This window comes from Ciconia boyciana, chromosome 23 (genome assembly GCF_034638445.1).
Source record: "Ciconia boyciana chromosome 23, ASM3463844v1, whole genome shotgun sequence".
In the NCBI taxonomy this organism is placed as follows: Eukaryota; Metazoa; Chordata; class Aves; order Ciconiiformes; family Ciconiidae; genus Ciconia; species Ciconia boyciana.
This window is the reverse complement of record NC_132956.1, coordinates 2413677-2428300: the sequence shown is the minus strand read 5'-3', so window position 1 is coordinate 2428300 and position 14624 is coordinate 2413677. Positions and strand designations below refer to the sequence as shown.

The 14624-nt window shown below is 48.6% G+C and overlaps 1 protein-coding gene across 1 annotated transcript; it reads left to right on the top strand.

The window, feature by feature from the left end:
- Nucleotides 1–10068: 10068 nt before the first annotated feature.
- LOC140643365 (interleukin-20-like) lies at nt 10069–12014 on the top strand. Its single transcript, XM_072845030.1, has 5 exons — nt 10069–10227; nt 10339–10404; nt 11198–11350; nt 11755–11829; nt 11937–12014. Exons 1-5 carry the CDS (start codon nt 10069–10071, stop codon nt 12012–12014), a joined length of 531 nt encoding a protein of 176 aa, XP_072701131.1.
- Nucleotides 12015–14624: the final 2610 nt, after the last annotated feature.

Below are 14624 nucleotides of genomic sequence, written 5' to 3'. Positions count from 1 at the left end.
TCTGCCGGTTGCTTGGTGCAGCGGGGAGACGTGCTGCAAGCGACCGAGTCTTCATTTTTCCACCGAGATCAGAGGACACTTGGGTTAGCAGCAGGCTGAGCCTGCCTGCCTGGCTCTGCCCGGGCTGCGGTGGGAAGGCTGACGTCCCGCGGCCAAGCCGGCATGTGCCGGGGTGGGGGCAGAGCTGTATGGGGGTGTTGATAACAAGAGTAATCTCTGGAAAAATTAACCTTGCCTTGTAGCATGATTTTCCAAGAATTTATACCCAGAAACAAATGGTGGTGGCGATGGATGGTGAAAGAGGTGGCTGTCCCGCACCAAGGACTGTGCAAAGCGGCTGTCGGCTCGGGGTGGGACAAACCCTTTGATGCTTTTGGGACACGCGGGTCTCAGTGTGGATCTTGCAAATGGGGGTTGTGTCCTCAGGGGCTGGTGGAGCCCTGGGGCAGCCGGCGTTGCGGTTCCTGCTCATCCTGGGGCAGAATCCGTGTCCGTGGGAGATCCAGTGCTATGCACGGCCCTGTTGCAGGGTGCGTTCATGGCAGCGGTGGCTCTGCCCGCACGCCTTCTGGAGAGCATCTTGAATTGAACAGGAGGCTGTCCTGGTTTGGGCTGGGATAAAGTTAATTTTCTTCCTAGTAGCTGGCATAGTGCTGTGTTTGGGATTTAGTACGAGAATAATGTGATAACACCCTGATGGTTTGGCTGTTGCCAAGCGGTGTTTACACTGGTCAAGGACTTTTTGCCTTCCCGTGCTCTGCCGGGCGCACAAGAAGCTGGGAGGGGGCACAGCCAGGACAGTTGATCCAACTGCCCAAAGGGCTATTCCATCCCATACGGCGTCATGCCCAGTATAGAAACTGGGGGAGTTGGCCGGGGACAGCGATCGCTGCTCGGGGACGGGCTGGGCATCGGTTGGCGGGTGGTGAGCGGTTGTATCACTTGGTTTTTCCTGGGTTTTCTTCCTCTCTTGCTCTCTTGTTGTTTTCCTTTTCATTACAATTTATTATTATTTTTTTTTCCCAATTATTAAACTGTTCTTATCTCAACCCACGAGTTTTCTTACTTTTGCTCTTCCGATTCTCTCCCCCATCCCACCAGGGAGGAGGGTGAGCGAGCAGCTGCGTGGGGCTCAATTGCCGACGGGGGCTAAACCACGACAGAGGCTCTTCCCTTCCATCTCCTCAAGCCACCCCTGCAGAGCTCAAAGGAGAAATCATCCTGATCACTCCAGGGAAGATCGTGCTCTTACCCTGCAAGTACAGCTCACGGGGGCCAGCTGTTACCTCCCAAACCCCTCCTCTGGTGCCCCTGTATTTTTGCTCCTGGGGACGTTTGCCCGGGGCACTGTTTGTCGTGCCCGAGCTCCGTGTTGCTCCTCATTAGCTGCGCCGTAGCTTTGTTCGTTAGCCTGCCTTTCTGCATGAGGAGGGGAGGATGGCTGTGCAGCTCCAGCGTGGGGAGGGATGCAAGTCTGCCAGCCTGGATTAAATGATTTACGCAAACAGGAGGTGGGAAAACAGCACAGGAGACTTTCCAGCATGGGCTTGTCCTCATCCCTGCTGCCATGGCATTCGGTGCTGATTTGCCTGTGTTTTCTCATTTCCACAGGGCCATGTATTATCAAATAAGGTAGGAAGTAGGGAAGCCAAGTGGCTGTGACTTGCCAGCAAGAGGTCTTCTTGCTGTCTTTACCCTCCCGTCTCTCTCTGCCCTTGAACTCCCATCCCTGCCCGCCGTCGGGGTGCCTCCACGTGGGTTCACATGCATCCAGCACCAACTAAACCAGCTTTGGCCCCTCGAGGTTGTGAAATTGAGACTGATTCAAGTCCTGAGTTAGTATGTTAGGCAATATTAACCCAGCCAAAACCGAAACCTGTGTGAAGAGCTGGGTTATGTACAGAATCCACAGCTAATTTACTGAAACATAAGTTTCAGTTTTGGTGAAAGCTAAATCTATGAGAGCTCTGACTGGCTATTGGAGTGATTCATTTGCTCCCCACATAATTCAAAAATTGAGCTGATAGCAGTGAGCACTCAGTTTCTCCTCTATTAGGCATCATTTATTGCCTGCACCATCAGCACATTTCACCCTCCTGGGCAAACCCAGGCACTGTGTGGGACAGCCGGCTCGATCGCTTGCTCAAATCCCAGGCCAAGCTCAGTTTTCTAAAAAATGCCCTGCGTGACTTTTGCTATCACATCAGGTTTTAGTTCTTCCAAAAATAAGGATGGGAGGACCAGGAGAGCTGGGTGATAGGTACATGCGTTTCGGTAGACCGTGGTCTGGCATCTGCCATGCTGCTGCCAGGAGCCCGGTGCCGGCCCCGGCAGTGTCAGCGCTGCTGGCAGCATCGGTCTCGGTGGCAGTGGCAGCAGCAGCGTACGTGATGGATGTTTCTCTTCTCTCCTGGGCATCACTGTGATTACTTGAAAAGCCACGCCACTCAAAGCTCTGTCTGAAGCTTTGGAGGAGGAAGGTGGTTTGATATTTCAACAAGAAACAGCCCCTCTGCCTAGCAGTGACCTTGCCAGCTGTGCCTGGCGTGTCTTAAAGTCTTTGGTCTGCTGCTGCTCACCTGGGAGTGCAGATGATTAGCCCTCACAACTCTGCGCACGTGCTGTTGTTCTATTCTGCATGATTCTTTTTCTTAAATCTCTGTGTGCTCCAGACAGCTCCTGATAACGGATGCCATCTTCTGTGACTGTTCATTTGAATTTTCAAAGTAAAGAACTTCAGCTTTGGTTTTCTAAACATTAACGAGCCTTTTCTGAACAAGAGCCCGTTGGTGGGGAACAGCACCCCACAACTGCCTGCACAAACTCTTCCGTGGAGCATCCATGGGCTTCAGCTGGGGATCCCCAGGCTCACTATGGAAAATCCCTACCCTTGGAATGAGCTATTTTCTTCAGCTTTGGCTAATTTTATTTTTGTCTCCTCTTTAGTTCTCTGTCTCATGTCTCTTTTAGATAGCCAACTTTCCAAGGTGCAAACTTGCTCCGTCAACAGCATAACCCAGTCTCCACGGGAGCCCTCCAGGACTGCAGGAACAGGGGAAGCATCACGATGGCTGGTAATGCAAATTATAGTTGTAGCCCTAATTGCAAGAGAGAAAAAGTTTAAAATTAGAAGCAAGCAGAGTAAACAAATCTAAATTCTGCAGGGAAGATGTGCATGGGGGCTTCTTGTGGGTTTTGAAAGTGGAAGTTTGATTTGCTTAGATCATTTTTCATATTCACTGATCACAGCTCTCTACCTCGGAAAGACCTTTCAAGAAAGTTTCATTTCTCTGCGAAATATTGGTCCTCCCAGCAGCGTGCAGCCTTGCAGGCCAGCAAGAGCACTTCTCAGGCAGCTCAAAATCTTGCCTGTACTTCAGCATTTTCTTTTTCTATACATTGGCATCACCATTTGCTTAGAGAAGCCCAACTGGTAATATGTCAGATGCCCACATCAAAAAGCTTCTGAAACCTGTTGGAAACTGAAAAAGGCTCATTCATTAAACCTGTGTTTCATCCCGTTGGCAGATTTGAGTCTTTGAAATATATGCATGTTTGGAGACCAGTACAAATCTCAGCATGGGCGTTGGGCTTTACATTGTTCTCTCATGGCCACTTCTGTTCATCTTCAATGGCCGGGCAGTGCTTTTCAGGCAACTTTACCTCAATTTTTGCTGAAATAGCCAATTTCCTTAACATGGTGGTAAAAAAAGAAAAAGAAAAAAGCAGACCATCAAAATTCACTCTCTGACTCGGAAATCGTGCTGAAATGATCACAAAAGAGTGACATGGACCCAAGCAGGGGCACTGCTAAACCTTTCGGGTAACTCCTGAGCTGTTGAGCTTTTGGGGTGAAAATTTCTCAAGAGGAATTTGGTTTTCCAGCCGGTTCCTGACGTTAGCAGGAATGCGTTGAGCTCCACTGGGCTGGTCCCTAGCATCACACACAGCTCGTGCACTTGCCTGATTTTGAGCCCAGCAGCACTTTGGCTGGACTTGTGACTTTCTGAACACGCACTTTGCACGCTCGGGCTTTGCAGGCAGAGGAATCCCCGGGCACGGAAGTGGCTGCTGAAACCCAGGTGATGGACAGTTGAAGAAAAGCTCGCAGGAGCTGCTGGTTAGCTGTATTATTAAACTGTAAAGACCTGAAATATTCATTTCCCTTTGGGGAAGATGCCATTTATGATAACCAAAATATGAGTTCACATTTTATCAAAACAGGGGAAGCAAGCATCTAACCTTCAACAGCCCGCACCCTGGTGACTAAATTAATGGTTTTCTGCAGAACAGATATGTCGGTGTACAAGATCCTCCACCACGCTTTTCCTCTTCCACAAAGGTGAATATTAGAGGGTGGGAAACTCTTTTTTGCCTTTTTTTTTTTTTTTTTACCCTCTTTGGGTGAAATCCTGGCTTGGTGGCAGCGCTGCCATTGGTGAGTCACGCAGATGAATGTCATCTGCTCCGTGAAGGCGGTGGCTGAGGCACTGTCATTTTCTGTGACGTGCAGCCCTGCGCAGCCGGGAGCCGAGTGTGACCTGGCCAAGGACATCCAGCGAGGACAGGGTGGGCCCAGGGCCACCCACAGCAACAGGGTGATGCTCCCCGGGGGAGGTGGCTCTGTCTGCTTTCTCATGAGACACACACCTGGGGACATCCTGGGCTGGGCTGTAGGTAACGGGAAACGGCAGAAACAGCCCCAGAGGGACAGTCGTGGGCCATGCCCTAAACCAGGATGATTCAGACATCATCTCGGGGTTGGGGACACTCTCCCGGGCTCTCCCGAAGCCCCTCAGCGCTGGGGAAGGAGCTGCTCTGCCCGTGAGGGGAGGTCCGAAAGCTGCTGAGAGCCCCGTGCACCGTGAGCTGCTCGGGAAGAGATCCTGGAAAACAGCCTGAAGTTTTGCTCCCTCGGCTTTGGACATCTCCTGTGCTGGGCTGAATAAAAGTTGCCTTTCGTTAAGCTGAGCCATACTTAGCCTGTCACTCCCTCAAAGGCAGTGCTCTGTGTTTGATTTTCAGAATTATTCCGGTGGTTATGGTTAGAAACGTGACCAAGAAGAGGGCACACAATGTACCACACCTATCAGCCAATAACCCTTTGCAGAGTTTTTTTCTGAGTCATTTGATGAGTTTACCGAGAAAAACAATTTTTTACTTTAGTCAGCAGCATTGCAGAGCTGGGGCTGGTGAGCTTGCAAGGTAACTGGACCCTGGTTTCTGTCGATAATGAACTGCACTAATTAAGAGGGGGAAGAGCAGCCAGATTTTCAGAGGCTGGGACAGGGCGCTGGCAGCTGCAGAGCGCGTTCCCGTCGTGAAGAGGAAAGTGTGTCGGTGCAGAAGCTAATGGAAAGAGTGACGACGGGGCAGGTGACACCCGTCTGGGTGCTGGTGTGAATCCCTGGGTGTCAGGAGGACCGTGCCAGATTAGCTCTTGTTCGAACAAGATTTGACATGGCCCTGGGTTGGAGGGCCAGGTGATTGCTTGACAATTAAACCTCTGATTTTTAAGGCGCTGAGAACTACTCAGAGCTGCAGCGTAGCACCCACCACTGCTGCAGTCAATCTTCCCATTAGCACCCAGCTATGATTAGGGTAGGGCTGTCTGACAATTTATACCACTGCAAGTATGTCAGAAATTACACTAGTGCATAAAAACCAAGTGGAAACCTTTCCTTCTGCCTCTGGAAACAGAATTTGGCGAGGGTTTTGGTGAGCTACAGTATTACCAGGAGAGATTTAAAATCCTATAAACATTTTTGTTCCAGGTGGCCGAGTTGGTTTTTGCGGATCTTTTCCTGAAGGAAGTCAGGAAGAGTTCCTGAGTTCAGATACTGTTGCTGGACTTTGTTATTAAGTCTCGCTTTTTCTTTAATTAAAATGACTGGAGGCATTTCTATCATTCACATTGTCTGGTTCTGGGGATCTGTGTACAAACCATTATCAGCTTCATATCTGAAAAGCTGGTGTACCTAAAGCAGCCATGAAATTTGAGTAATGACAAAGAATGGCAAACTAAGAATGGTCTGTAAAGTATTATCAGATCTTCTTACAGCATGAAACTACATTGAAATGTACTATTGAAACTGGTCCCTTATGACTCTGAAGATTTACTGGAAATCTCATGTTAATGTGTGCCTGTGGTCAGTTTTTGACAGCATGGCTCCTGCAGATCAGCACAGCTTGATTATTTTTTTTTAAGGATTTTTTTTAGGATAAAACAAAAGCTTTTGGATATTTGAAGTGGATAAATGTGGAGTCGGGTCAGCAGTGGACCACGCTGACTGCAGTCACTCACGGTAAGTGGCGTGCACGGGGCATGGCTCTCCGGTGACGGTGCTGGAGCAGGGCTGGGACCTGCTGCTGAGTTTCCCCGACGTAACCGGCCGTTGGTGAGTAGGTGTCTCGTCTCCTGTCGTGCTCCCGGGCTCTCCAGGAACATCTGCTTCGTTAGTCATTTCAACAAGCCATTTGTCTGCAGCAGTCTGGTGCTTTCTGCTGTTATTGAGATGTTTCCATTACCATAGCAGTGATGCCAGCTCGGTGGGGTGATGTGAACGTGGCCGTCTTCATGGCAGAGTGAGGCTGAGCGTCGGTCCTGGCAGCGGTTGGAGTTTGTGTAAATGACAAGCTAGTGATACACAGCTTAGTTTTTAAGTCCCTAGCATTGCGGCAGCTGGCTAACAACCCTCTATGCTGCCTTTGCTTGTTGTTTGGATCGTAACTACTTTTAGTGTGCCCTGTCACAACGTGCCTGCCATGAAATCCCGAGGGAGGAGCCCTACCGTTAGCTGGGAGTTGCCTGGCAGGGTTCCCGGGGAGAGGACCCGTCCCGGCTCCCAGCGCGCTCCCCAGTGCTGCGCTACGCAAAAGGCTTAATTATTCTGAGAGCGCCGGGGGGAGTCAGTTCCCATTTTACTGTCTGAGCTCATCTGCATCATCACGCTGCTGTGTTTCAGAAATCCCTATTTCTCCTTTTCCTCTTCCTTCCCAGCGCCTATGAGAAATGGCTTGCTGTTTTATTGAGGATATTTTCATGTTGCTGCAGCTGGCAGGTAGATGAGAGCCTCCCGTAGGCAGGCTGCCTGGCGAAAGCCAAGCCTGGGTGATTCACTTCCCTCAGGACTCGGTCCAACGCATGCGGAGATCCCTGCTGATGCCAGCCCACCTGCTCCGAAAAGTGAGGGGTTTGGACCTCCCCCAGGCCCAGCACTTGGGGTAATCGACTGCCATCGTTGCACACATTGTTTTTCATTTTTAGTTTTTAACGATCTGGATTATCTCCCCCCCTCTGACATGGTTCTCCTCCTCCTTGCCCTCACGGTGAGGATCGCGCTGTTGCCGCTGCCTTGCAAATGGTCGGCGACAGGACAGTGAGGCCAAGGGATGCCTGCCCAGGACCATGCAGAGGTCTGTAATGGAGCAAGGCCCTGGACCCCGATAACACGACATTTCACTCCTGTTCCTGTATCACCCCAGCATCTTTCCTCCGCCGACTTGGCTGGCAGTTTTTAACCCATGACTGTTTCTTGCCTGCTGGCGTTTGGCTGACCTCTCTTGAGCGTCTGTTCAGTTACCAAAAGGAAAAAAAGAAGTAATCCCTTCTTCTCATCTGCAATTTACATAATTAAGTAAGAACTCATTGCCTCTTCCCTCGTTTCCTCACCGAGGCTGGGTGTGCACCGGGCCGCCTGGGAGCGCTGCCAGTGCCGCTTCCTCTGCTCCAAGCAAAACTCTCCCTGCAATTACGGGCAGCGGCTGGGAATCGGGGAGGACGGCAGAGGCTGACAGCCACGGGCTGCCGAGGATCCCTCCGACACCTCGGCAAGGGCAAATGCAACCTGCTGTGGATTTGGACCTGTCTTTTGGCTGTTTTACAGTGCGAAGGCACAGGGCTGAGGGAGGCATGTTTGGTGCATTTGGAGTAGTTTCAGCAATACTGTGTGCAATACTATGACTAGCCTGGGCATAAAATCTATTTGCCTAGTCTTCCCCTGATGACGGATGTATACTCAAGATTGAGCTTGGTTATCAATACATTACTCACCCAGCAAAAATTTATATAACAGCCCTGGCCCCCAGGCAGTGGCACAGAAGATAAACCTGTGTTGCAACAGGCACACGCTCAGGCTGCTGCTCTCACCCAGAGCATCGTGGCTGCTCGGAGTTTGGCTGTGGGATTAGAGGGGTGTTTTTGCCACCTCCATGCCCTCTAAGTCCATCTGACCTTCCCTACTGGGTACAAGTAGTCCAAGAAGTTTTTTTTAACTGCTCGTTTTTCTTTGTAGCCTGAACTTAGCTATCTCCAGAGGGGTTACAGAAACAACCAAGCGAGCCTTGGAGCCAAAAGCATGGTGAACCAGCCTGCGTTTTGCACCAGTACTGCCACGTTCACGTGATGGCATGCCCCATCTGGCAAACTCTGGTTCCCTGGGGAGAGTCTGGATCCGAAACGTCAGTATGAGAATGTGCCTGGTCTGCTCAAGGACCTTGGCTGCATCAGTTTTTCTCAGCGGCTAGTGCTTGCAGCAGGGTAATCACAGACTTTGCAGTCAAAGTCTTCGCTTGCGGGTAAAACTTCCCTGCTGCCACTGGGCTGGTGGACTTTGAAAGGTTCGAGTGAAATTTCTGTCCTTCTGCAGGGTGGTAGCTTTGGACTGTGCATAATGATCACCTAAGTCACCCATGCTCCTGAAAACCAAGTGACTTCTCCTGGCACCGAGGTGGGAGCTGTGTCATCTCCAAGTCCTGCCCTCTCGTACCTGGGCATCTCCGGTCTCCAAATACCAGGGACGTGCTGATGGAGATAAGTGCCCACCCACCTGAGGAGCAAGCCTGAGAGCAGGGTCCCCCATACCCAGTGGGTGAAGGCCCTGTGTGCCAGGACAGTGATGGAAAAAGGTCTGCCAGCTTTTTGCGTCACGCTACTTTTCCTAGCGTGCCATGTCCCATTGCCACAAACCCTCCCACCCTGGGGGGTTTGGACCCCTGGCAACCTGGGGGATGATGCCACTCAGCCTCCCGCGCCCCAGTGCCTCCGTGGGAGCCAGGATCGGTCCCCTTTCCAGGAGGGGCTTGGCAGCGCGACGCCGTGCCGGGGGGAGCCCCATGATGTAACCCCCAAGATGGTCCCTCCTTTTGGTCACGTCCTTCTTCCCGAATGAAAAATGATACGGCAATGCCAAGACTTCCCGCCTCCGTAGGTTAGGGAAACACCTGTGGGTGAGAGAGTTGGTCCCTTTTACTAGCTCATTAATTCAGTAAATTGCAAAGGGAAATACATGCTGGGAAAAGCAAGAGAAATCCCAAAAGTTAATCCAAGAGTTATTTCCTCCCGATACCTGGATAAAAATGTGTTCTTCAGAGCTCTTCAGGTCAGATGTCAGTGGGGCAGGTGAACCCACACCAAAGAACAAGGTAAAATACTGATTTTATCCTTTCGCTCTACGTGCTCGTGTATATTTCCTTGTATTCCTGTAATGTGTCTCTGAAAGGATTTTTTCCATGAATAACCTTAATTTTCAGTGCTAGCAAAACTTGCATTTGAAGTATGCTATTTCTGAGGGAAAGCATTTTCTTTTGTGATCAGACCTTGGGATCTGCTGCTTTCAGTTGCAGTTACCTCCTGCTGCTTCTGAGTCAGTAGACTTTTTAATTTATTATTATTATATTATATAAAATATAATATGTATTATATTGTTATTTATTAAAAATTCTAATTTATCTGTATTTATTTTTCTGATGAAAATTTTTCAGAAGAACTTTGACTATTTACATGCAAGCTTTTACTGCTATTTTTTTTTTCTTTTGCTTCTTTTGGGATCTTCTGTTAAATATGTGTTTTTATTTGATTTTTTTTCTCTTGCAAATGGGGAGTAAAGAAGAAATGCGTAAGAGAGACTAGTCAGTGTGGGGTTTTTTAATACACGTGTACAGGTACAAGTCCTATATAAAATAAGTGTATTTTCATCAGCATTACCATTTAGGGAAGACAGAGAGGCAATATTGTCTTCCTTGAAGAGGTCTCCCAGGCAGCCAGCTGCGCTCGCATCCTGCAGCAGCATGAAGGGATCCCGCTTGTTCCTCTGCCTCTTCTCCATGTCGTGCTGGTTGAGTTTGCTGCCGACAGCTGGGAACAAAATCTTCCACTTTGGACCCTGCAGGATTTCAATGAGCGTGACTGAGATCAGGTCTGGCTTCACCGCAATTAAAGCCAACATCGTAAGTATTGCTCCGGGCTCTTGTGGAGCTGGGGAAGCTCTTTAGTCGGCTGCTCCCGAAGCCCCTCTGGAGCCAGCATGTCCATCACCATCTCTATCTCCTCCCATGCAGCAAGCCAGAGACCCCATCAGGACCCTGAGCATCTTGTCTTACCCGCACTCTCTGCACAAGGTTAAGGTAGGTGTCCTTACTGTGTCTCTAGTTTTCTCTGAATAATTTTGACCAGCTAGCATCCTAACGCCAGTCATGAGGTGTGCCGGCTCAGGGCGTCTGGGGAAGTTGTTCAATACCATGACTTCTTCTAAGTTCCTGTGAAACAGATGCTGGCAGACAGCGCGGGTCAGGGAGGATAAAGTGATGCGGATCACTTGTGCGAAAAGAGGTGGGTGTCCCGCTGCCGGTTCCTGCACCGGGCTTTCACCCTGACTGTCTTTCCAGAAATGGTGGGCAGAGATTTTTTTTTAATTGCGTATGATGCTCCAGTTACAGGAGCTTTAGCTGCGGCTCCCCACCACCTCGATCAGCGGAGGCATAGCAAGGTGAATCAGGATTTGGGTAGAAAGCTACTAAAGAGTCCAAAAGCAGAAGAATGTGATCTTGGGAGGCGAAATATATTATAAATAAGTATTTTGCAGCTCTCTTTCTTACACTCTAAAGCACTAGACATGGGCCACTGCTTCAGGTCTCAGCCTCTAATACCCACCTACAAAATCACCTATTTATTTTGTTGACTCGGTGAGACTTGCTGAGGATGGATCTCCTGGAAAATCAGTCTAAAATAATTTCCTATATATATTATCAGTGTACATCAAGCATCACTGAAAAAGCTTTGTGAATCAAAACATCCCGCTGTGCTCAGCTGCTGTGCTTGGCATTAGAGATGGTTTAGTCTAGAGGGGGCAGAAAGGTCGGTGACTACAGATTTATAGCACTTTGGAAGACCTTTTAAAAATGAAATCTATTCCTTAAGTCTTCAGATAGATGCTGCATCACCCATCACCTCTTCAACTTCTACGTGGACAAAGTTTTCAAACACTGCAAGACCGAGGATTTGTACATCAACCGAAAAATCAGCAGCATAGCCAACTCCTTCCTCAGCGTGAAGAGGAAACTCGGGCAGTGTGTAAGTCTTGGGTATTGCTACAGTTTAGTTTCATCTGTTAGTATTTGGTATATAAATAAACCTAAGCATTTTATAAAGTTACAAAATCTTTATTTATAAAAATGGCTTTAACACAAATACGAAGAACCATGACGTGAAGAGTGTGTATGTCCACTGAGAAATTTTTATACTTGCCACTCATCAGCCAACTCCCACGTTAGTTCTCAAGAACGCTATTTATCCTGTCCCTCTCTCTGTCAAAGTAAACTCTGTTCTTAGCTGAAGTCTGAGTTAAGGACCTGCAGCCTTTTCCAGAGTTTAACAAGGTCTCAGTCTATACAGTAATTTCCAGTATAATTAGAAACTCGTCTCTTATTTTTAAAAATTAACCTTCCAGACTAATGACTTCTATCTTATTCTTCCAGCATGAGCAAAATAAGTGCATGTGTGGACAGGAATCCGCTGAGAAATTTAAGCAAATACTTGCAAACTACGAAGGGGTAAGTTGATGACTAAGTCTAGTAATTAACGCAGATACTCAGCTTCTCTTTACATTGGGTTGTGCTTGCTATCCTTGCTTACAACTTGTTCCTTTATATCACTTCAGCTGAATGTCACATCTGCAGCAATTAAATCCCTGGGTGAGCTGGACATCCTGCTAGACTGGATGGAGAAATCTCGTTAGGGAGCAGAAGGCATTGACGACCCACCAACAGCCGGGGCTAACGAAGCTGCTGGGCCATTGCACACACCAGCGGTGAACGGGAAAATGATGTACTGTATCAGTGCGGTTTCTCACTGATTGCAGCTGTGCTCGATCAAACACCGAGTGTTCCGCTAGCCAGGTACATAGGCGACTGCATCAGCAGAGCCTTGCATTAAAATGGAAATACCGAGTTTGATCAAATGAGCATAGCACTCGCTTAGCTGACTTCTATCAAAGGCTGCTCTCCAAGGGAAAATCTAAAAGGGTTTCTCTTGCTAGAAGACATAAGCTGTGATCCTTTAATAAAAGTATTGTTTAAATTATAACATTTTTGTATAGGGGTTGTATATTCATGAGTGCGGAGTGCCTGCTGGAACTACTCTGGTGTAGTTAATGCTGCAGAGCAGTGCTCATAAATCTGGGCTCAGTCTTATGTGACTGCTGCCGCTGATTGCTCTGGCTGAAACAAGGTGCAGAGGGGGAGAAACGCTTCCAAGAATAGGTCCTAGCAGGTATGTCAGGCCTTAGAAATCTACGTTTCCTTTTGAGATGATATTTTCTGCCTTATCAGTAAAATAAAACTTTCTATGCAAGATATGTGGTTGCTGAATAGAAAAAGGTTCTTGTATGTATTGTGTAATTTACTGACACTCAGTAGTGAGTTTTGTGGAAATCTGTTGCAATTACTGTAAATAAACCCCACTTGAAACTGTGCTGAGTCTGTTTGTCAAAATTCTGAGGAATTATATGTTTCTTGTTGGTGAAACTTTCTGAATTCACCGTGGTGCCCTTTCATAGCAGATGCTGTCACTCCTGGTAATGCTAGCATCCCAGAGGAGATGCGTCGTTCCTGGCGTACCAGACACCAAAGTTTAGACCTGAATGATACTAAATCACCCCAGCCTGTCCACGAGACCATTTTTATTGTCCATAATGTATAGCTCTGGTCTGTTTTCACCCCTTTTGGGCTCTTTCAGCTGCCAGTGGCTGCACTGGTACCCACTGGTTCTGCATGCTCTAAATCCCTTTCCCACTGTTTTCCCACAAGGTGTTAACACGCATATCGCTGCAGTATCTGACACGTATGGACTCATGTGTTAGTAAATGAACCAAGACCACCCAGATCATCTCTCAAAGCAGCCAGGAGGTGTTATATACTCCTGGTGCCAGGGCCCAGGTAAATGCTGCTTATTAGCACAAGCTGCTTGGAGAGCAGTTGGATGTTCACGTCCCTGGTAGCACTCTAGTCCTAATATTTCAAGTGTTAAAGTCTTACTGCTGCATTCATTAGACCTAAGGCTTGAGTAAGACTACAGGGTAGACCTCTGACTTGGTGCATTTTGTTCTAGGAATCAACTAAGCTGAGCAAGGTGTACTAAAACTCCTGCCGGCTGTGGTGGGTGGCATGAGCACAACCAGGGCGCTGGGCTGCCTGCTCTCCCCCGGCTCTGAGCAGCTCTTATTGCTGTTAGGGTCGAGTCATTGCTTCTAGGTCTGAATCCTTCAGGCCTGCACAAACCTCTTCTCAACACCTCTGTTCCCATGGGACAGTCCGACACTCTCCAGCTCTCCCTTTCCTGCCCACAGGCACAGGCAAGCTCCAGCAGCTGGGATGGACGGAGGGCTGGCTGTTCCCAGCTTGGGCAATTTCTAACGGTGCTACAGAGGTGACGCAGGAAAGGCTTTAGCTGCAAAAGAGGCTCTTTAACAGGATTTTGTTATTATGGCATAAGGTCCTTGTGTCCTCAAGGAGAACCTAGTTACTGCTTTGGTTTCATCCCCATCACAGGAGGACCTTGGTCAAGACCTCCGGCAGCACACCGGTATCACCGGAGCCTGGTCTCAGTCCGCTGGGTGCTGCACCTTTCATCCGGTGCCGGCAGAACAAAGAGCTGCAGAGGAGGAGGAGACTCCTTGTCTCTTCCCAAAAAAGCCTGGTTGGTGACCCGGCTGGATGAGCTCACCAGCATTTGCCTATAGCGCATATGCATGTGCTTCACGCTGAGCGGGATTTGGTGATTCACTTTTAAAGGAAAGATCTGCTTGCTTGCTCCCTATCCTTCGTCAAATATTTGCTTATGCCAAAGGAAAGCCTCTCGGGGCTTTGATTCTTTTAATTTGCTTTCTCATGAGTTTTTGCAGTGTGACTTTCATTTGTCCTGGTGCCAGGGCATGAATGGGTGAATACATCCCTCCACACTCTGCCAGTGTTCACGAAAGCCAATCTTTCAACGCCATCATCCTTGAAATCAAACGTTTAAGGATGATGTATCTTGCACATACCATGATTTTCTGTTAACGAAAAACCATCAGGGATGAAGCAGTGATGCAATGAGAGACCACGGCTCGTCACTGACCAAAGGAAATCAGCCGGCATGTTTGGCGAACACTCTGGGGAAGGAGATGGGGCTGCTTGGCGAGGTCCCTGTGGACCTGTCCATTGATCGTGGTGGGCTCTGGATCACAGCTTGAGTGAGAAGTGTGGGTTTTATCCCACTTCCTCAGCTTACGCTGTTACAATTATTATTATTTATCAGATTTCATTAATTTCGTATCCTGGGCGGAGGGTTGCAGGTCTCAATCCATGCG